At 37.4% G+C, this 24,652-nt stretch overlaps 1 protein-coding gene across 4 annotated transcripts in view; it reads right to left on the reverse strand.

The window, feature by feature from the left end:
* The window catches only part of SLC44A5 (solute carrier family 44 member 5), a 521,479-nt gene that overhangs the window by 102,749 nt on the left and 394,078 nt on the right, over positions 1-24,652 (reverse strand). For all 4 annotated transcript variants that reach the window (XM_049875594.1, XM_049875596.1, XM_049875592.1 and 1 more), the window contains one exon: positions 21,391-21,464. In XM_049875594.1, coding sequence (XP_049731551.1) covers positions 21,391-21,464 — 74 coding nt within the window. The remainder of the gene's footprint in view (positions 1-21,390; positions 21,465-24,652) is intronic.

Below are 24,652 nucleotides of genomic sequence, written 5' to 3' on the forward strand. Positions count from 1 at the left end.
TTTTAACCACCTGACTATAGTGGCTATAGTGCCACCTGCTAAGGAACATTTAGGGATGAGCTTGTTAACAGTGGAAAACAACAAGGGTATCAGCTAAATGAGGACCAGCAGTATATTGGACACATAAGGTAGGAACAGAGATGACACAGGTAATTTTAGAGTCTTTGGCATTTTAAGAGAAGAGCTTTGTATTTGAGGGGAGAGGGAGAGTGTCTGGGTGTGAGGGATCTGAGGGCCTTGAGACAAAGGAGAGAGGAATGAAGATGGAAGTGTTAAGGGAAGAATTCTCCTTCTTGGCTTTCTAGTTTTGAATTGTGGCAGGTGGCTGTGTTGCTGAGCTGCTGCTACACCTCTCCACATGGTTCTGGCATGGAAGTTGCGCTGCAGATGGTGTGTGTTTGAACTGGAACATTCAGTCTCTGGAAAGCTGCAAGGGCCAGTTCAACCAAGTCACCTCAGTCCAGGCTAGTCTAGTTTCCTTTATCTTCTTCACCAAGTCCATATCTCCCCATATCTCCAGTGGTGGATCATGGCAGGGGGAAAAAAAAAAAAGAGGAGACACGTAGCAGTATTCATTTGCACTACTGATAAAGTAGATCAGACTGCTCACATTTTATTCCCTTTCTTGGAATTTCTCTATTCATGGAGCTTCTAGAACTGTGCTGTCCAGTATCGTAGTGACTAGCTGCATGTATCTATTGAGCACTTAAAAATGGCTTGTCCAAATCAAGATGTGCTGTAAGTACAGCATACTCATCAAACTTTGAAGACAGTATGAAGAGAAAAAAAAAAAATGAGAATAAAAGTACTTCATTAATAATTTTAATGTTTATTATAGGTTGGAATGATAATATTAAATATATTGAATTAAAATATATTATTAAAATTAATTTCACCTGTTTCTTTTCACTGTTTTAAATGTGACTACTGGGAAATTTAATATTACTGTATTTTTACTCAAATAACATGTGCCTTCTATGTTTGTTTGTTTGCCGGCTGTACCCTCCCTCCATGAGGTGTTTTCTTAAGCACGCTATGCTAATTTTTACAGCAACATGTAAAAAAAAAAAAAATGGCGTAGTGGTGCTTATGAAAATACCTCGGGGGGAAGGTGTGGTTGCCAAGCAAACAGAGAAGGCATGTGTTATTTGCATAAAAATACAGAACACATGTGACACATTACATTTCTCCCCCACAGACCTGTTCTAGAACATATTCTCACAAATGTCAAGGGTTTCTCATGTAAGGGGATTAGCACTGTCATAACATCATGGATTAGTATATGTCACATATCACACACAACATGTATATATCATACCTAACATCTCCTTTTTTATAACAAATATTTTGATATGCTCTTTTTACTATCTTGAAATCAAATCCATAGGTAACATAACTCACACATGTAATTTCTAAATAGTAAATCAATAAGTCCTAAATGATATAAATGAGAAACAAGAGGACACCAATTTGTATTAAATAGTGTGTAGATCAATATGCAAATGCTCAAGCAATGACTAGAAAACACCGTGAAGTAGTCAGATGTGTGCACCTACAGGCAGAATCACTGGGAATGTGACAGCTGTAATTGCAAAAGGACACAGAAGTATTGTGTAGGAGACTCAAATACTAGTAGTGGTGGTATTGTCAGTGACATGATTTTTTTAAATGGTGAACAAATCTTAGTAAGTTTTGCATTAAAAAAAAAAAGTACAATCTTCCTTCAAATTGTTGTTGTTAGGAGCCATTGAGTCAGTTCCAACTCATAGTGACCCTATGTATAACAGAATGGAACACTGCGCAGTCCTGCACCATCCTCACAATTGTTATGCTTGAGCCCATTGTTGCAGCCACTGTGTCAGTCCATCACATTGAGAGTCTTTCCTTTTTCACTGACTCTCTGCTTGACCAAGCATGATGTCCTCCTCCAGGGACTGGTCCCACGTGATAATACGTCCAAAGTGCATCAAAGTCTGGCTGTCCTTCTTTCTAATGAACACTCTGGCTGTACTTCTTCCAAGACAGATTTGTTAGTTTTTCTGGCAGTCCGTGATAGATTCAATATTCTTTGCCAACACCATAATTCAAAGGCATCAATTCTTCTTCGGTCTTTCTTATTCATTGTCCAGCTTTCACACGCATATGAGGTGACTGAAAACACCATGGCTTGAGTCAGGCACACCTTAGTCCTTAAAGTGACATCTTTGCTTCTTAACACTTTAAAGAGGTCTTTTGTAGCAGATTTGCCCAATGAAATGCTTCCTTTGATTTCTTTAATGCTACTTCCATGGGTGTTGATTGTGGATCAAAGTAAAATAAAATCCTTGACAATTTCAATATTTTCTCCCTTTATCATGATATTGCTTATTGGTCCAGTTGGGAGGGTTTATGTTTTCTTTTTGTTGAGGTGTAATCCATCCTGAAGGCTGTGGTCTTTGATCTTCATCAGTAAGTGCTTCAAGTCTTCTTTACTTTCAGCAAGCAAGGTTGTGTCATCTGCATAACACAGGTTGTTAATGATTCTTCCTCCAATCCTGATGACACATTCTTCATATAGTTTAGCTTCTCAGATTATTTGTCCAGCATACAGATTGATTAAGTATGGTGAAAGAATACAACCCCGAGGCACAGCTTTCTTAACTTTAAACCAAGCAGCATCCCCTTGTTCTGTTGAATGACTGCCTCTTGGTCTAACTAAGTACAGGTTCCTCGTGAGCACAACTAAGTGTTCCGGAATTCCCATTCTTCAAAATGTTACCTGTGATTTGTTATGATCCACACAGTCGAAAGACTTTGCATAGTCAATAAAACACAGGTTTCTGATATTCTTTGCTTTCAGCTGAGATCCATCTGACACCAGAAATGATATGCCTTGTTTCATGTCCTCTTCTGAATCTAGCTTGAATTTCTGGCAGTTCCCTATACATTTACTGCTGCAACAACTTTTGAATGATCTTCAGCAAAATTTTACTTGTGTGTAATATTAATGATATTGATCAATAATTTCTGCATTCTGTTGGATCACCTTTCTTTGGAATGGGTACGAATATGGATCTCTTCCAGTTGGTTGAACAGGTAGCTGTCTTCCAAATTTTTTTGGCATAGGCGAGTGAGCACTTCCAGTGCTTCATCTATTTGTTGGAACATCTCAATTGGTATTCTGTCAATTCCTGGAACCTTGTTTTTCGCCAGTGCCTTCAGTGCAGCTTGATCTTCTTCCTTCAGTACCATCAGTTCCTGATCATATGCTACCTCCTGAAATGTTTGAAAATCAACCACTTCTTTTTGGTATAGTGACTCTGTGTATTCCTACCATCTTCTTTTGATGCTTCCTGAATCAGTTGATATTTTCTCTGTAGAATCCTTCAGAATTGCAGGATTTTTTTTTCCCTTCAAATTGCCTTAGGGAGAAAAAAAAACCATTTCCATCAAGTTAATCCTGACTCATAGCAACCCTATAGGACAGAGTACAATTGCCCCATAGAGTTTCCAAGGAGTGGCTGGTGGATTTGAACTGCTGGCCTTTTGCTTAGCAGCCAAGCTCTTAACCACTATGCCACCAGGGCTTCTCAAATTGCCTTGGTATATATTAAAACCACGAAAAATAACATTTGTGTATGTAAAACAGAAGTTCTAGGTTCAATTGTTTAAAAACAAGTTCTCACTGACATGTATGGGTAAGTCAGGCAGAAAGTGGAGGAAAATTCTTGGTTGTACAGAACTGTCCCAGATGTTGCAAGACATCTATCTTTCCTGGCTCCCACCTGCTAAATGTCAGTAAAAACAGACAAACAAACAAAAAACCAAACCCACTGCCGACCAGATTCCAACTCATAGCCACCTTATATGGTAGAATTGCTGCACAGGATTTACAAGGAGCACCTGGTAGATTCAAATGCCAACATTTTGGTTAGCAGCTGTAGCTCTTAACCACTAGCCACCAGGGTTTCCAAATGTTAGTAGTGTCCTCCAAAACCTGTGACAATCAAAAAGTCAACTCTGTGACAATCAAAAAGTCAACTTGAAATTTCTGTAATATCCCCTATGCAGTGGTACTGCCTCAGCTGAAAGCCACGGGTTTAGATGTTTATTTACACTCTTAAAAATCTTGAAAAAATATGTATATATTTTTCTGCTGCCATCGAGTCGATTCTGACTCATAGTGACACTGTAGGTTGGAGTAGAACTGTCTCATTGGGTTTCCAAGTCTGTAAATCTTTACGGAAGCCGACTGTGACTGTCACATTTTTCTCCTGGGGAGTGGCTAGTGAGTTTGGACCACAATTTTTCAGTTCGCAACTGAGTGCTTTAACCACTGTGCAACCAGGATTCCTATAATACATTCCATGATGGTTTTTTTTCTCCAAGATTTCTTGGGGGTATGCAAAAATTTTGCTGTCATGAAGTTCTTTTTTATCCCTGTAAATTAATCCCATTTACTTTTATGCAGCTGATCACCATCTGTAGTGGTTTTAAATATGTTCATAAATGATTTGACCCTTCTCCTTTAAAAGGTGGAGGCTCCCTCCTCACCCTTTGAGTGTGGACTAGACTTAGTGACTTGCTTCTAATAAAAAGAATATGGTAGAGATGACATTAAGTGGCTTTCTCTTTGCTCTTTCTCTTCCATCATTAACTCTAAGGGAAGCCATCTGCCATGTCATAAGGACACTCAAAATGCCTGTGGGCAAGTCTACATGGTGAAGAACTGAGCCTTTCCATAAACAGTCAGTGAGGAAAAAGAAGCTTCCTACTAACATTCATGTAAATGAGTCATCTGGAAGCAGATCCTTCATCTTTGTCAATTCTTAAATTGACTGCAGCCTTGGCTTATATATTGACTGTAATCTCATGAAAAACTTGGAGCCAGAATCACCCAGCTAAGTTGTTTCTTAATTCCTGACCCACAGAAATTGTTGAGATAAGAAATGTTTATTATTTTAAGCTGCCCAGTTTTGGAGTAATTTGTTATGCAGCAATAGATAATTAATCACCCTATAGCTTTTATTAATGCTTTATATACTTGAAAGAAGTAGACTTTCTCTTCTTCAAACTATAAATACTCTTTTCTATTTAGGATTTTTTTTTTTTTTTTTTTTGGCTATGTTTTAAACTCATAGTTCTAACTTTTGGAGTTTTAATATTTTTGGTTCTTCACTCTATAATTTAACACCATGGACCCCTCAGCTTGCTTTTAGATTTTCTTTAGGGCCTAACCAATTATATAGTATCTGATATGTATTTACCTTGCTTCTTAAAAGAGAGCATGAAAAGTGTTACGTTAAAGTGCCAGCCTAGAATACGGTCATGCTCCCATTCACTCATTCATTCATTCATACGGAATTGTCGATTGTCATATGTCTGTTCATTTAGTCACTCATTCATTAGGTCTCACTATGTGTGGGGCACAGATAGAATCTTGAGACTTAGCGATGAACACATCTTATATTTAATATAACAGAAAAACAAGCCTGCGGCTGTTGAATTGATTCTGACTCATAGCGACCCTATAGGACAGAGTTGAACTGCCTCATAGGGTTTCCAAGGCTGTAATCTCTACAAAAGCAGACTGCCACATCTTTCCCCTTGGAGCAGCTAGTGGGTTCAAACCACTGATCTTTCAGTTAGCAGCTGAGTACTTAACCACTGCACCAAAAGGGCTATTTAGTATGGTAGTAATTCATAATTATCACACCCTAAGAATACTATATATATCATACTGGTTGGCTAGTGGACAGGATAGATGGGTCCTGAAAATGATTATGGATTTTGTTAAGCTTAACCAAGTCATGATCTTAATATTAGCTGCTGCTGTTCAAGTTATTCAAATGAAAACAGCCTCTGCCACCTGGTAAGCAGTTACTGCTCTTACAAATGCTTTTTCCTTTTCCTAATAAGTGGAAAGCATTTGCTTTCACTTAGCAGGGATAGCACTGCCAGCTATACTGACTTTGAGCTCTTTGCCACAATTTAATCTGCAGGGACATCAATAACATCCTTACTCCACAGAATATCACAAAGATCCACTACATGGATGGCATCATGCTGATAAGATCTGGAGAACAATAAACATTGATATAACCTTGATGTCTTAGAAAAACACGTGTATGCCCCCGCTGCAACTAGATGCCTGTGCCTACACCAATCACCCCTGCCCCCTAAGACTGTAGGACAGAGCCTCTACCACACACCTGATGACCAACTACCTGGACGCTTGAGCTGAATCCATACAAGAAAAGTGAATGGACTTCTAGGCTCATATGCCTGCTAACGGCTCTAGCCATCTGGTGACAGGATGTCAGAAATTCAAAGGTGAAAATAATCAAGCTAGCTCACTCAAGCAGCCTATCTGGGCATATGAAAACAAAACAAAGCAAGAAGCTAGGATACAGTAAGCAAATCTAAAATGAATTAATACAATAACTTATAGATGGCTCCGAGACAATAGTTAATATCAAATCACATAAAGAATCAGACCATGACCACTTCAACAAGCTCTCAAAACAAAGAATCAAGGAATTATCCAGATGAAGGTATCTTCCTGGAACTACCAGATGTAGAATACAAAAGATTAATATACAGAACTCTTCAAGACATCAGAAATGAGATCAGGCAAACCATAGAACAAGCCAAGGAACACACAGATAAAGAAGTTGAAGAAATTAAAAAGGTTATTCAAGAACATAATGAAAAATTTAATAGGCTGCAAGAATCCATAGAGAGACAGCAATCAGAAATTCAGCAGATTAACAATAAAATTACAGAATTAGACAACTCAATAAAAGTCAGAGGAGCAGAATTGAGGCAATGGAAGGCAGGATTGGTGAGATTGAAGATAAAACACTTGGCACCAATATATCAAAGAAAAATCAGATAGAAGAATTAAAAAAAAAATGAAGAAATACTGAGAATCATGTGAGACACTATCAAGAGAAATAACCTATGAGTGATTAGAGTACCAGAATAGAGAGGGATAACAGAAAAAACAGAGAGAATTGTTGAAGATTTGTTGGCAGAAAACTTCTCTGATATCGTGAAAGATGAGAAGATATCTATCCAAAATGCTCATCGAACTCCACATAAGGTAGATCTCAAAACAAAGTCACCAAGGTATATTATAATCAAACCTGCCAAAACCAAAGATAAAAAGAGAATTTTAAGAGCAGCTAGGGATAAGTGAAAACTCACCTACAAAGGAGAGTCAATAAGAATTAGCTTAGACTACTCAGCAGAAACCATACAGGCAAGAAGGCAGTGGGGTGACTTATATAAAGCATTGGAGGAAAAAAAATTGCCAGCCAAGAATCTCTCAAACATGAAGGCGAATTTAGGACATTTCCAGATAAACAGAAGTTTAGGGAATTCATAAAAACCAAACCAAAACTGCAAGAAATAATAAAGGGAATTCTCTGCTTAGAAAATCAATAATATCAGATATTAACCAAAAACTAGAACACAGCACAGAGCAACCAGATGTCAACCCAGATAGGGAAATCATAAAAATAAATGAAGATAAAAAAATGCTCAAAACAGTGAAACAGCAATGTCATCATGTAAAAGATGACAACATTAAAACAATAAAGAGGGACTAAGAAATGTAGTTGTAGATCTTTCATACGGAGGGGAAGTCAAGGCAATATAAAAAAAAATAAAAGTTAGGTTTAAACTTAGAAAAATAGGGGTAAATATTAAGATAACCACAAAGAAGACTAACAATCCTACTCATCAAAATAAAATACAAGAAAAAAATAAAGACCAAAAACAAAATCAACAACAACAAATAAGAGGAAAAGACAATATTAAAAGATAAACTACTTAGCACAAAAAATTAAGTCGGAAAAAGACACTGTCAACAAAAGACATATATGCCAGTGAGTGTGAGATAAATCTCATGAAAATACAGGGATTCAGGGGTCACACTTTCTTGAAAGTAGAGATGAGTTTCTCACCTTGCAATCCCTGCCATTAAGAAAGAGCCACAACATTTATTGGCTGCCAGATTTGAGTAGGGCTCAGAGAAATACAATGCTTTTCAGATGACCTAGCCTTCTGTACAAGCGGATCTGCCACTGGGTCTACATGACCGAATGGACTCGCTGGTACTTAAAATATGTCAGAGGTGTGGCCAAGTTAAGGGAAACAGAGGCTAGCAGCAATTTGTTGTTGTTGTTAGGTGTCATCGAGTCAGTTCCCATGCATAGTGCCTTACATACAACAGAACAAACCACTGCCCCATCCTGCGGCATCCTCACAATCATTGCTATGTTTGAGACTGTTGCAGCCACTGTGTCAATCCATCTTGTTGAGGGTCTTCCTCTTTTTCAGTGACCCTCTACTTTACCAAGCATGATGTCCTTCTCCAGGGACTGGTCCCTCCTGATAAAATGTCCAAAGTACATGAGATAAAGTCTCACCATCCTTGCTTCTAAGGAGCATTCTGGCTGCACTTCTTCCAAGATGGATTTATTCATTCTTCTGGAAGTCCATGGTATATTCAGTATTCTAGCAATAACAGAGATCTGCTTTTTACCCTGAAACAGCAAAGGAGGAAGGAGTTACCCAAATTCAGAAAGAGAAGCTGAATGGAGCTGGAACCTGAGGCAGTGAGGTGCAGTCACCTGTGGTAACCCATCAGCAAGAGAGCCAGAGGAATAAATTCCACAAACTCTTCCTCCTCCTACCCTCTAATCTCCTGTTGACACTTTCCATTGGCTGAGCCCAATTGGAACAAGAGAACCTGTTGATATATTCCATAAATGTCAGCTTTCCAGAGGACAGAGCAATGTGAAAAAGGGTAGAGAGTATATTTGAGAGACAAATGAAAAATGTTGTTAGCTGCCATCAAGTTGGCACTGACTCATGGTGACCTTATGTATAAAAGAATGAAACCTTGCCTGATCTGGCACCATCTTGGTGATTATTGGTATATGTGAGTCCATTGTTGTGGCTATTGTGTCAATCCGTCTTATGGAGGGTTTCCCTAATTTTCTCTGATCTTCTACTTTACCAAATGTGATGTCCTTTTCTATAGATTGGTCTTTCCTGATGGTGTGTCTAAGTTAAGCAAGCTGAAGTCTCACCATCCTTGCTTCTGAAGAACATTCTGGTTGTATTTCTTCTAAGACAAATTTGTTCTTTCTTTTGGTAGTCCATGATGTATTGGATATTCTTCACCAATGCCACAGTTTGAGTGCATTAATTCTTCTTCTGTCCTCCTTTTTCACTATTCAACTTTCACATGCATAGAGGAGTTAAGAAAAGACTATGGTTTGGGCCACTCACACCTTATTCACTAAAGTGACATCTCTGCATTTTAAAACTCTAAAGAAGCCTTTTGCTGCAGACTTGCCCAATGCGTTACACCCTTTATTTCTTGACTGCTGCTTCTGTGGATATTGATTACTGATCTAAGTAGAATGAAATCATTGATAACTTCAATTATTTCTCCATTTACCATGACGCTGTTTATCTGTCCACTTGTGAAGATTTTTGTTTTCTTCATGTTTAGACACAATTCATACCAAAAGGTGTAGTCTTTGACCTTTATCAGTAAGTGCTTTAAGTTGTCTTCATTTTTGGCAAGAAATGTTCTGTTATCTGCATATCTCAGGTTAATAAAAAATACCCAGCTCAAATTGTAAACAAGGGACCAGCCTACTCTAGGGTGGAATTTTAAATGTATTCAGCAAGACATGGGCTTTATTAAAAAAAATACAGAAGAACAAGATTTTCAGACTTTCTTTTGTCAGAGTTTATTGACACATTGCACACACACAAAAAAGAACAAAAAGATTCATGTTCTAAATTTTAGAGTCTGTGAAATGCAAGGGGTAAAAGTTGGAGATAAAAGATGAGGAAAGCATACATTTAAAGCAGATAAAAAAAAATAGGCATGGAATTGAAAGAAAATGGGAAAGCAATCAAATAGCCAAGAAACTAAATTAGGTCTTTCCCAACATATTTGTTGTTTCTGTGTTACTGACTCCATGTGATTACTGTAATATACTTCTTTTTCTGGTTATTCTAAATACATATTAGTCTACTACTATTTACAACTTGTTCAAGGTTTTGATTCAAATTAGAAGATAGGTTTTTTTTTTTTTTTTTTTTTTGCTCATTTTCAGGTAAAGAAGTAGATGAAAATAATGAGGACAGAAATGTATTCCTTCTTTTCGTTCATTCTACAAATATTTACTGAGTGCCTAGTATGTGTCATAACTGTGTCAGGCATTGGTTACATAATGGTTCATACTTTCCCAGCACCTACAGTTCTATTGAGGAGAACAGATATTAATTAATTGCACAAACAAACGTGAAATTTCAGTTCTGGCAAGTGCTGCAAAGGAGCAATACATGGTGAGAAGAGAATGATTCATTGACCAAATGAAGGAAGTACAGATGGCTTTCCTGAAGAAGTAATACAGGAACTCAGACCTTAAGAACGGATAGAGGTACAAAGAGGCTTCCAGCAGGTGGAACAACATGGTCAAAGATCCTGTGAAGAGTGGGAGTATGATGGGAACTGGGAAAGGAGACAGGTATGGTGGATAGACAGAAATTAGGGTGGAGCATGGTTTGAGGTATGAATGGAGAGGTGGTATCTTAGATTATTTTCTATAAGAAATTACAGGGATATTGTTTCAGCATGATAGTTGTTAGTGCCAGACACGCACTCCACAGCATGAGGCTCAGTTCAGGTAGGCCCTTCTCTTCCTTCTAAAATTTTCTTTGAAGACATTGGGATCACTGCATATTCAGTGTCATTGGTCAAGGTGTTTACTTGCTTAATTGTGGTTCTATAATTGGCAACATACTCTTTTTATATGAAAGAAAAGCACACATCATTCCTAAAAAATGATGCAATTTATCATATCTAAAAATGCTATGTGTACCATCAGTTATTAACATCTACTAGTACATACACATTTTCTGAAAGATTCATGAAATCCTTTGAGGCCTTCCTGGTCAATAAAGCCCAAAGAATGTGATATTGTCTGATGTAATATTCTTTATTCTCTAGTACAAGCATTAACTAAAGGAGAAAAACCAAATCTGTGCTAATAGAAAAAAAAATTTTTTTTGTGCTAATAGGTGTGAATTATGATAAATAATGTGCTCTTCTGTTTAGCCTATACATAATAGAGGCTAATTTTACAAACAATCGCTGAACAGTCACAAACAATGACACTGCAGCAAAGTGAACATGTACTCAGCCTCAGAGGGGCAAGACTAGAGATACCAGACTATTCATGATCTTTGCTTGCAAAGGACTACCTGCCCTTCACTTACTTCCCTAAGCCATTCACCCATGCCTGCTGTTTTAAATCCAACTCAGTGTGGAATTATGGGGAAAAAGGGAAGGGAGGAAAAGCATTAGGAGAGAATCGGCAGACTTCTGGTCTGTCCTCTAAGTAACATTCATCATTAGGCAAAGTTACAGCAATCAATAGCAAATTCGTATTGATCATTTTTCATCCTGCATTTTCTCACTGCTTTAGAAATAACTTTAAAAGACCTCTTTAAGTGAAGCTGATGCAAATTTGTGTGTGGTGGAGGTGTATGTGTGTATAAGAGAGAGAGAGAGCATAAAGAAAGAAGAGAAATTATTTATAAAAGGCTCCAAAAGATTGGTAAGTGATGGGTGAAAACTTTATTCAGTCAAATGATCCTTTCACTAATACCAAGGAAATGTGTGTTACTGAAGTACCAGGAGCATTCTCTCTCATTTTCCAACATTTGCAAAGCATGTTCCCATAGTGCTCTAGGGTTGAGTCAGAAGTCGCAGCCATTAAAAAGCCCTCTGTCAAGGAGAAAATGTGATTAGACCAACTGCTTGCACTGACACTTAAAAATTAACTGCAAATCTGTTTGGGGCAGCTAAGGCATTCCCTAAATACCTGCTGGTTGGGAATGTTGGCTTTCAAATCACTATTTTGTATCCCTTAAAGGTACATTTTAACTGTTTTAATATGTCAAGAACAGGCTTGCCAAATTGTGCTTATGGCTTTTTAACACAAGCAATTTACAAATGCAATGAAGCAGATAATAGGACACATGATAACGAATTTGAAAATCTGCGTTGATGACACTGCTGCCGTAGAACCATTTTTCGAAGCAGCCCTGTATCCAGTTGCCTGAATAAGAAAAATTTGTTTATCATTTCACAGGTGGCCTCTTCCCACCAATGGTAAGTTTAGGGTCATGTCCTTGAGCACAGATCAGTCCTTCTCTTGCTAACAACATTCCACTTGAAGTCATCTGGAATGCACACATTCAGCAAATCATAATACATGGTAAGAATCTCACTCAACACTAAAAAAGTGTTACTCAAGGAACAGTCAAAAAGAAATGCTTTCTTTTTAAAATAAAAACTTCTAAAACAAAAGGATAGCTACAAAATTTCAATTGTAAATTTTTATATATTTGTAAAAATTGCAAAAGGACATTTAATACTGGTTATGTATTATAATTACAATGAAAGTTTCATTAAGAAAATTTTATTAGAGCAATTTTTAAAATAATGGAGCCACTTTTTTAAAATTTCTTAATTGGAAAAGATGATTTCATTTTGCTAAAACAATGTTTCCAAGCTGTGATCTGATAGCTATGTTCATTTTAGTTTGGAAATAGGCTAAAAGCACAGTGAGAGGTCCCATCATAGTCACTCCCCATCACTGGTGCTTCTCCTTACAGCGAATATTGGAACCATACCACCAAGCTCACAAACTAGAACAACAGGATGACTTGTGAGGCATAACTTAATTTTTTTAAATTATATTTATTGATTACCAAGATAAACTGTTCACTGCTTCTCAGTATAGACAGAATCTAAAAGTCACCTTGGAATTATCTTTGTTCTTCACAAGGTCAACAGAGAGGCTTCCCTATGAAGATATAGTTTCTCCCTCATATTTCTTGGAATTGGAAAAATCTCTCTCTCTTTATCTATCTATCTATCTATCTATCTATCTATCTATCTATCTATCTATCTATCTATCTATCTATCTATCTATCTATCTATCATCTATCTATCTATCTATCTATCTATCTATCTATCTATCTATCTATCTATCTATCATCTATCATCTATCTATCTATCTATCATCTATCTATCAATCATCTATCTATCAATCATCTATCTATCTATCTATCTATCTATCTATCTATCTATCTATCTATCTATCTATCTATCTATCTATCTATCTATCTATCTATCATCTATCCATCAATCATCTATCTACCTATCGTCTATCGTCTATCATCTATCATCTATCATCTATCTTTAAAGGAAGGGATTAGACCTCAAACCTTTCTCCCTGAGGTTTCAATATACAATAGATCAAATTGACCCTGAACTAGGTGTACTGCCAAAAAGGACACAAAATCCCAAAAAGAAACTTGCTATGAAAGGAGGGACTCAGCTGGTGCCATAGGCTTAATAGCGGGCCCTAAGAGTAAGATCAAGTTATGGTAAAATAAGAAATTACCTTAGGTGCTGCCATTCCAACACTGGTCATTGCTTTGGGGAGAAATGGCTGAACATTGCTTAAAGGCTTAAAAAGCTACAGTCTTGGAGCTCAGTATGGGAAGCCATTATAGTAGTGGGTGGATCCAGAAGAACAAAGATACCTCTTAATGAGTGGACAAATGTACAATGGAGTATAAAATGAAGCCAAATGGCATCAACCAAAACAATAGGGCTCCAGTAAAACGTAATGTCTCTCTCTCCCCATCTGTATACATACAGACATACCTGTTGCCATTGAGTTGCTTCCAACTCACAGTGACCCTATAGGACAGGGTAGAACTGCCTCATAGGGTATTCAAAACTGTAAATCTTTACAGAAGCAGAGTGTCACATATTTCTTCCATGGATTGGCTGGTGGGTTCGAACCTCCAACGTTTTGGTTAACAGCCGAGGACCTAACCACTGTACCACCAGGGCTCCCTCTCCATCTAGAAGTTAGAGATAAGACTGCTTCTTCTTGGTGTTTTGGGATGGTTCATGTTAGGGAAGAGAATGGTATGCTAGATTTCCTTAAGCAATGAGTGGAAAAATAGACATTATTACCCCAAGACAAAGAACATACATTTTAATACCAGAAATGATGGGGTCAAGCTGGCACACTTCATTTTTTAACTATTTTATTTATTCTCTTGTTCATTTCATGAAGGATTTCTTATTGTTGTTGTTAGTGGCTGTTGAGTCAATTCCAACTCATATGTGCAAAGTACAACTGTTCCCTAGAGTTTTCAAGACTGTGATTTTTTAGAAACAGATTGCCAGGTCTGTCTTCCAAGGTACCTCTGGGTGGGTTTAAACCACCAAAATTTCAGTTAAGGGCTGAGTGCTTAACAATTTGTGCCACCCAGGGACTCTGTGAAAGATTAAGGCTGAATAATTTTAGCCTCCCCCTTTCTAGACATGGTAACTTTAGTCCTACTATCTCCAGTCACCAACACACATCTGTCAGTTTATCATACTGTGTTGGCTTGCACATTGCTGTGATGCTGGAAGCTATGCCACTGATATTTCAAATACCAGCAGGGTCACCCATGGTGGACAGTTTACAGGGGAGCTTCCAGACTAAGACAGACTAGAAAGAAGGACCCGGCAGCCTACTTCTGGAAAAAAGAAGTTGGCCAGTGAAAACCTTATGAATAGCAGCAGAACATTGTCTGATCTAGTTCTGAAAGATGAGCCCCTCAGGTTGGAAGGCACTCAAAATACGACTGGGGAAGAACTGTCTCCTCAAAGTAGAGTTGACCATAATGACCTGGATGGAGTCAAGCTTTTGGGACTTTCATTTGCTCATGAGGCATGACTCAAATTTGAAGAAACAGTTGCAAACATCCTTTAATGATTGGAATGTGACCTGTACGAAGTATGAATCTAGGAAAATTGGAAGTCACTAAAAATAGAATGAAATGCACAAAGATCAACATCCTAGGCATTAGTGAGCTGAAATGAACCGGTCTTGGTCATTTTGAATTGGAAAATCATATGGCCTACTGTGCCAGGAATGACAAATTTAAGAGGAATGGCATTGCATTCATCATCAAAACGAACATTTCAAGATCTATCCTGAAGTACAATGTTGCCAGTGATAGGATATTATCCACACACCTACAAGAAAGACCAGTTAATGCGACTATTGTTGAAACTTATGCACCAACTACTAATGCCAAAGATGAGGAAATTGAAGTTTACAAAATTCTGCAGTCTGAAATTGATCAAACATGCAATCAATATGCATTGATAATAACTAGTGATTGGAATGTGAGAGTTGGAAACAAAGAAGGATTGGTAGTCGAAAAATATGGCATTGATGATGGAAATGATACTGGAGAGCACATGATAGAATTTTGCAAGACCAATGATTTCTTCATTGCAAATACCTTTTATTCAGCAACATAAACAGTAACTAACTATACACGTGGATCTCACCAGATGGAAAACACAGAAATCAAATCAACTACATCTGTGGAAAGAAACCATGGAAAAGCCAGGGGCCAACTGTGGAACAAACTGTCAACTACTCATATGCAAGTTCAAGCTGAAGCTGAAGAAAATTAAAACAAATCCAAGAGAGACAAAGTATGACCTCAAGTATATCCTACCTGGATTTGGAGATCATCTCAAGAATAGATTTGACACATTGAACACTAATGACCAACAATCAGACCAATTGTGCAATAACATTAAGGACATTATACATAAAGATAGCAAAATGTCATTGAAAAGACAGGAAAGAAAAAAAAGACCAAATTGAAAGTCAGAAGAGACTCTGAAACATGCTCCTGAATGTAGAGCATCTACAGTGAATGGAAGAAATGATGAAGTGAAAGAGCTAAACAGAAGAGTCAAAGGGTGGCTTGAGAAGACAAAGTAATGTACTATAATGAAATGTGCAAAGACCTGGAGTTAGAAAACCAAAAGGGAAGAACACATATGGCGTTTTTCAAGCTGAAAGAACTGAAGAAAAAACTCAAGCCTGGAGTTGAAATTTTGAAGGATTCTATGGGCAAAATACTGAACTATGCAGGAAGCAACCAAAGAAGATGGAAAGAATACACAGGGCCACTGTAGAAAAAGAATTGGTCGATGTTCAACCATTTCAGGAAGCAGTATATGATCAAGAATCGATGTTATGGAAGGAAGAAGTCCAAGTTGCCCTGAAGGCTTTGGAGAAAAACAATACTCCAGGAATTGACAGAATACCAATTGAGATGTTTCAACAAACAGCTGCAATGCTGGAAGCACTCACGCATCTATGCCAACAAATTTGGAAGACAGCTACCTAGCAACTGACCGGAAGAGATCCATACTTGTGCCCATTCCAAAGAAAGTGATCCAACAGAATGCAGAAATTATGGAACAATATCACTAATAGCACATGGGAGCAAAATTTTGCTGAAGATAGTTAAAAAAATGGTTGCAGCAGTACATCGATAGGGAACTGCCAGAAATTCAAGTTGGAGTCAGAAGGGACATGGAACAAGGGCTATCATTGCTGATGTCAGATGGACATTGGCTGAAAGCGGAGAATACTAGAAAGATGTTTACCTGTGTTTTATTGAGTATGCGAAGGTATTCAACTGTGTGGATCATAACAAATTACAGATAACATTGCGAAAAATGGGAATTCCGGAACACTTAATTGTGATCATGAGGAACCTGTATGTAGACCAATAAGCAATCATTTGAACTGAACAAGGCGATACTGTGTGATTTAAAGTCAGGAAAGATGTGCGTCAGGGTTGTACCCTTTCACCATATTTATTCAATCTGTATGCTGAGCAAATAATCCGACAAACTAGACTACATGAAGAACACCACATTAGGATTAGAGAAAGACTCATTAACAACCTGTGATATGCACATGACACAGCCTTGCTTGTTGAAAGTGAAGAGGACGTTAAGCTCTTACTGATGAAGATCAAAGACCACAGCCTTCAGTACAAATTACACCACAACATAAAGAAAGCAAAAATCCTTACAACTGCACCAATAAGCAACATCATAATAAAAGGAGAAAATATTGATTGCAGTTGTCAAGGATTTCATTTTGCTTGGATCCACAATCAATACCCAGGCAAGAAATCAAAGGATGTATTGTATTGGGCAAACCTGCTGCAAGATGGCCTCTTTAAATTGTTGAAAAAAAAAAAATGCTACCTTGAAGACCAAGGTGCGCCTGTCCCAGGCCATGGTATCTTCAATGATCTCATATGCATGAGAAAGTTGAACACCAAACAAGGAAGACTGAAGACTTGATTCCTTTGAATGATGGTGTTTGTGAAGAATATTGAATATGCCATGGACTGCCAGAAGAATGAGTAAGTCTTGGAAGAAGTACTGCCAGAGTGCCCCTTGGAAGCGAGGATGGCTAGGCTTTGTCTCATGTACTTTGGATATATTATCAGGAGGGACCAGTCCCTGTAGAAGAACATCATGCTTGGTAAGTACAGGGTCAATGAAAAAAAGGAAGACCCTTGAGGAGATGGATCGATACAATGGCTGCAACAATGGGCTCAAAGATAACAATTGTGTGGATGGCACAGGACTGGGCAGTGTTTCATTCTGTTGTACAGAGGGTCAATATGAGTCAGAACCGATTCAACAGTACCTAACATTCACACATCTCTAGGCAACCATAATGCCCTTCCTTTCATCTCTTGCATGGATCTATACATTATTTATTTATCAAGGCCCTTTACATGTGATGTGATGGAACCCATGTGAAATTGGTCACTAAAGATTAGTAAGTAAGCACAAGTAAGGCTGTACTACCTTGCTTACTGAGTAATCCAACCCTCTCAGAGATTTTAAATTTGAAAAGAGGCTTTAATTGTGTAGGAATGTGTTGTGGGGTTGGGAGAGAGAAATATGCCAGCTGTAACTGGCACCATGTGGTGAAAAAATGTGAAATTGTTCACTACAGATGATCTGGTAAGCAAGGTAAGCACTGTGCTTACTTTGCCTATTGGATGATTCACCCCTGGCTGGGCGATTCTCCCTGGGTTCTCTCATTCAGTTTTAGTCTGATGTTGACTGGGGCAGCAGTCATCTGAAAGCTCAACTAGGCTGATAGTAGACTCTGGTGTTCCTGCGAGCTTAGCCAGGACAGTTGACCAGAACCCCTTCACATGATTCTCCATGTGGCTTGGGCTTCTAACAACGTGGTTTCTGAGAAAAAGTGTACTGCGTGTAAGTGTTCCAGTGAACAAGGCAGAAACTGAGTAGCCTTCCATGACTTAGCGTCAGATGTCATACAGCATTACTTCTGCTGGGCACTATCCAGAATCAAGGGGCAGTAACATAGACCCAACCCCTCCATGGGAGAAAAGTTGAAGAATTTGAGGCCATGTTTTAAAACCATTACAGTAACTTTAATGTATGTGTCCCTATAAGTGCTCTGTTTTAGATTGCAAGCTCACAAAAGAAAATGTATATGCTACCATGTACATTTGAGAATGATGCAGAAAAGAAGGAGCAAAAAAAGGAAGAGAAAGAGAAAGGAAAAAATGAAGCTGAAAGGGATGAGGAGAGGGGAAGAAAGCATTTAGAAATCAAGACTTTGATTCTAGGGTTTTAAACCTGGGCTTGTTCATGCTAACTTTCTTGTTAACTACCTCTCTTCTCAGCGAATAGGGAGAAATGCTCCTACGGAAGGTTAAAAAACAAACTTTGGACTTCAAGTCCAAGTACTTCCTAAATAAATACAACAAAGATCTAACTGGCTAACTGGAAATCCAATTGAAAAGAAAATGAAATAAAAATGTATTGAATGTTAAAATTGTGCTATTATTTTTAAAATAATGTTAACGTAAGGATAGCGCAGAATAATTTACATAATACATATTCTTATCGTTTTTCCTAGTAGGACAATAACCGAATAGCAACCATCAGTGAAACAGGAAAAAAAGAGGGCTATTATCATAAACATTGCATTTGATCTTCCAAATAGATTACCTTTTACCCAGACTCCACTTCACTCACTTGGACAGAGGTCTGCTTTTCATTAGCGGAGTGACAAGCGTCTTTGTTGCATCCCAATGTTACCCTAGCTTTATGAATGTTCTATACAAAGGGCAAAGATCACTTTCTTCTTAGCAGAATTTGTGAGAAATATGACTCTTTCGTGGTGATATTTCTCTTATGAAAATAACGTGGATGAAAGAAAAGCCTATAAGGGTCTTGATTTAACAAAAGACACCAAACTATTATAAATATATATACTAAGTGTAAATTTTGTGAGTCACTCATTCTAATCTGTAGCATCAGGAATAATTTTTGGGGAGTCACTGAATTAATTCAATTTTGAATATAGATTTGTATGTGTGTGTGTGTAGGGGCACATTCATCTTTCAATTCCCTATGTCAATTGAGGCATTTACAAACTGCATCTAGAGATCTAGAACAAAAATGCAAATTTTGCTCCTTGCTCCAGAGGGTATGATGCATGTCCTCTGACCCCTTCTCTCTATCATGTCGTTCCCCTCTTTATTCTAAGGATAGAAGGCGTTTCTCTGTGGACTACAATAGTCTGGCTCTGAGATATGGAGGACAGATTTATTCAATTATGCCATAAGACCTTCTAAAGGAAAATTTTCAGTCATAGGATGAGATCTTCATACAGTGCTTGTGCACATTTGAACTTTAGTGACCAAAATAATGGGTTGCCATAGAAACAAGTAATGGTAAATCATATTTAAAAACAATTTATTAAACTTCTTAGTGCTGTTATGTGGCATTACTGGTGTAAACCAAACCAAACCCATTGCTGTTGAGTTGATTACCACTCATACTGACCCTACAGGACAGAGTAGAACTGCCTCATAGGGCTGTTTACAGAAGCAGACTGCCACATCTTTCTCCTGTGGAGCAGCTGGTGGGTCTGAAACACTGAACTTTTTTTTTTTGGTTAGCAGCCTAGCACTTAATCACTGAGACACCAAGCCTTCTTATTATTGGCCTGGCTAGATATTTATTTAATCTTCACAACAGCCCTGCAAGACTAGTAGCATTCCCATATTTTTAAAAGTGAGAAAATTGAGGTTACCTAGCAGAAGCCTACAAAATATAAGGAAAACCTAGATCTGCCTGACTATAAATCTTCTTTCTTTTATGCAACAAATTTAAATTCTATTACAGAATAAGATAAAAACAAACAAAAAAACTGCATAGATAACAAAGGTGTGTCCCGAAATTAGAAGAGCTCAAATTCTATTAGCTACATAATAAGGGAATTGATTGTATTACAGTATGTACTTTACAGATTGCGTATTATTATGCTACAACTACATTAATGTTTAACAAGAGCATTCTGAAGACCTTAGGAAAAAAAACCTTAGAGGAATACAGTATTTAGTCATGTAGTTTACTGTTCTTTATTCCTTTCTCCCTCCCTTTCTTCTTGCCTTGCTTTTTCTAATTCTCCAATTCTGTGTAGTTTTTGCATGGTATCACTGAGATCATCTTTTGGAAATTACTTTCAATTGCTGTTCTCAAAGGATTTCTCTTAGTGGAAGATAAAACTGAAAAATGAGGAAAAGCATTTTCTATTTTTCCAAAGTAGGGCACAGCTTCCTTTGTGCTGATACATTCTATACACATTAATTCGATGCTATTAATTGTTGGTACGAGAAGCAATATGACTTTCATAGCCTCCACCCTAATAATAATACATTAAAATTTCCTAAGTCAACATCTAAAGTACAGGATTTACGTCTCTTACGTCTCTGGGGGAAAATGTATGATATATTCACATACAATTCTGAGACCTTTTTACAGAAAATATTCACATGATAGTCTTTGATTTTTTTTCTGTCTTAATTCAAATGAATCTCTATACTTGTCTTCTTTATTTTCACTCTCATGGAAAAATCTTTAACCTAACAATAAATAACAGAACACCTATTTCTGGCAGGTGAGGATAAGAGGAATTCTTACATGTCAACAAATTATCTGGTGAAATTCTTAATTATTGTTCCTTCCTTTTAATTTACTTATAAAAATAAGTTTATACATTACTTAAATTTGTCTAGGTCCTAGTTCTTATCAGTAAGTAGCAACATGAACATAATTAGCTGCTTCGTAGAGTTTCAAAATAAGAAAGATTTTTAAAAACCATAAGCTCTTTTCTTCTTTATTTACAGTTGTATTTACTTAAATAATTTGGGACTGCCTTTGACTAAAATACTTTGTGTTTAGTTTTCATTGCATCTGCTACCCAGCTAGCCCTGATAAGGCTCATTCTCTCCAGAAAAGATAACAATCATCAATAAGGCTTTGGCAAGAAAATGATTAATATTTGAAAAATGTGACATTGATTTAGTTATTCCATTAGCAAATGTTAAATATCTTCTATACTTGTGTTTACTCACCCACAAGTCCTAGAAGAATGTAGCCAACAATGAAAAACAAGAAGATTATGCAGCACAGAACATCTGTACAACTCCTAAAGACAAAAAGGAATAAAGAATTAAAAGGGAGTCCAAAATGACTTCTTGTTTACTGCACAAAATACAGGAAGAGAGAAATAAGCAATAATGGTAATGATATCCAATAATTCTGACAGAATAGATGTATTACTATAATACTAGACTTCGGCAGCAATGGAGTGGTCAAGGTTTCATGATTAAAGAAGCTCCCCTAGAATTCTTAGTATTTTATGCTCTCTTTGTTCTTTATTTGTAAAATGTTTTTAGAGATTATAGTATGCCAACATCAAATGGCTTTTTTTTTCATTTGAAATTGTACTTTAAGCTATTTCATTTCATGCTTTTCTTCATCATGCCTCTCCAACAGATGATAAATAAGTGGTCATTTTCTCTTCCACCCTGTCTCTAGTTTCTTTCTACATACATTTTTTAAAGGTACTATCATTATCATTAAAGGGGAGCCCTGCTGGCTTAGTGGTTAAGCGTTCAGCTGCTAACAAAAAGGTCAGCAGTTTGAATCCACCAGCTGCTCCTTGTAAACCCTCTGGGGCAGTTCTAATCTGTCCTGTAGGGTCGCTATGAGCCAGAATCAACTTGACAGCCACTTGATGGCAAAGAAGAGTTCCTGGGTGGTGCAAGCAGTTATTGAGCCTGGTTGCTAACGTTTTGAGTGGAGGCTTGAGTCTACTCAGAGGTGCCTTGGAAGAAAGGCCTGACATCTAGTTCCAAAAAAATCAGGCACTGAAAGCCCAAGGATTAAAATCCTACTCTGATTATTACGAAATATTGTACTCTAACAAATTTGCAAACCTAGAAGAAATGGATGAATTCCTGGAAAAACACTACCTACCTAAACTAACACATTCAGAAGTAGAACAACTAAATAGACCCATAACAAAAAAAAGAGATTGAAACGGTAATCAAAAAACTTCCAACAAAAAAAAGCCCTGGCCCGGACGGCTTCACTGCAGAGTTCTACCAAACTTTCAAAGAAGAGTTAACACCACTACTACTAAAGGTACTTCAAAGCATAGAAAATGATGGAATACTACCCAACTAATTCTATGAAGCCACCATCTCCCTGATACCAAAACCAGGTAAAGACATTACAAAAAAAGAAAATTACAGACTTATATCCCTCATGAACATAGATGCAAAAATCCTCAACAAAATTCTAGCCAATAGAATTCAACAACATATCAAAAAAATAATTCACCACGACAAAGTGGGATTTATACCAGGTATGCAAGGCTGGTTTAATATCAGAAAAACCATTAATGTAATCCACCACATAAATAAAACAAAAGACAAAAACCACATGATCTTATCAATTGATGCAGAAAAGGCATTTGACAAAGTCCAACACCCATTTATGATAAAAATTCTCACCAAAATAGGAATTGAAGGAAAATTCCTCAACATAATAAAGGACATCTATGCAAAGCCAACAGCCAACATCACTCCAAATGGAGAGAACCTGAAAGCATTTCCCTTGAGAACGGGAACCAGACAAGGATGCCCTTTATCACCACTCTTATTCAACATTGTGCTAGAAGTCCTAGCCAGAGCAATTAGGCCAGACAAAGAAATAAAGGGCTTCCAGATTGGCAAAGAGGAAGTAAAATTATCTCTATTTGCAGATGACATGATCTTATACACAGAGAACCCCAACGAATCCACCAGAAAACTACTGAAACTAATAGAAGAGTTTGGCAGAGTCTCAGGTTATAAAATAAACATACAAAAATCACTTGGATTCCTCTACATCAACAAAAAGAACATCGAAGAGGAAATAACCAAATCAATACCATTCACAGTAGCCCCCAAGAAGATAAAATACTTAGGAATAAATCTTACCAAGGATGTAAAAGATCTATACAAAGAAAACTACAAAGCTCTACTACAAGAAATTCAAAAGGACATACTTAAGTGGAAAAACATACCTTGCTCATGGATAGGAAGACTTAACATAGTAAAAATGTCTGTTCTACCAAAAGCCATCTATACATACAATGCACTTCTGATCCAAATTCCAATGTCATTTTTAAGGTGATGGAGAAACAAATCACCAACTTCATATGGAAGGGAAAGAAGCCTCGGATAAGCAAAGCATTACTGAAAAAGAAGAAGAAAGTGGTAGGCCTCACTCTACCTGATTTCAGAACCTATTATACAGCCACAGTAGTCAAAACAGCCTGGTATTGGTACAACAACAGGCACATAGACCAGTGGAACAGAATTGAGAACCCAGATATAAATCCATCCACATACGAGCACCTGATATTTGACAAAGGCCCAGTGTCAGTTAATTGGGGAAAAGATAGTCTTTTTAACAAATGGTGCTGGCATAACTGGATATCCATTTGCAAAAAAATGAAACAGGACCCATACCTCACACCAAGCACAAAAACTAACTCCAAGTGGATCAAAGACCTAAACATAAAGACTAAAACGATAAAGATCATGGAAGAAAAAATAGGGACAACCTTAGGAGCCCTAATACAAGGCATAAACAGAATACAAAACATTACCAAAAATGATGAAGAGAAACCAGATAACTGGGAGCTCCTAAAAATCAAACACCTATGCTCATCTAAAGACTTCACCAAAAGACTAAAAAGGCCACCTACAGACTGGGAAAGAATTTTCAGCTATGACATCTCCGACCAGCGCCTGATCTCTAAAATCTATGTGATTCTCTCAAAACTCAACCACAAAAAGACAAACAACCCAATCAAGAAGTGGGCAAAGGATATGAACACACACTTCACTAAAGAAGATATTCAGGCAGTTAGCAGATACATGAGAAAATGCTCTGGATCATTAGCCATTAGAGAAATGCAAATTAAAACTACGATGAGATTCCATCTCACTGCAACAAGGCTGGCATTAATCCAAAAAACACAAAATAATAAATGTTGGAGAGGCTGCAGAGAGATTGGAACTCTTATACACTGCTGGTGAGAATGTCAAATGGTACAACCACTTTGGAAATGTATCTGGCGTTATCTTAAACAGTTAGAAATAGAACTACCATACAACCCAGAAATCCCACTCCTCGGAATACACCCTAGAGAAATAAGAGCCTTCACACGAACAGATATATGCACACCCATGTTTATTGCAGCTCTGTTTACAATAGCAAAAAGCTGGAAGCAACCAAGGTGTCCATCAACGGATGAATGGGTAAATAAATTGTGGTATA

This window comes from Elephas maximus, chromosome 3, assembly GCF_024166365.1.
Source record: "Elephas maximus indicus isolate mEleMax1 chromosome 3, mEleMax1 primary haplotype, whole genome shotgun sequence".
Taxonomy (NCBI): Eukaryota; Metazoa; Chordata; class Mammalia; order Proboscidea; family Elephantidae; genus Elephas; species Elephas maximus.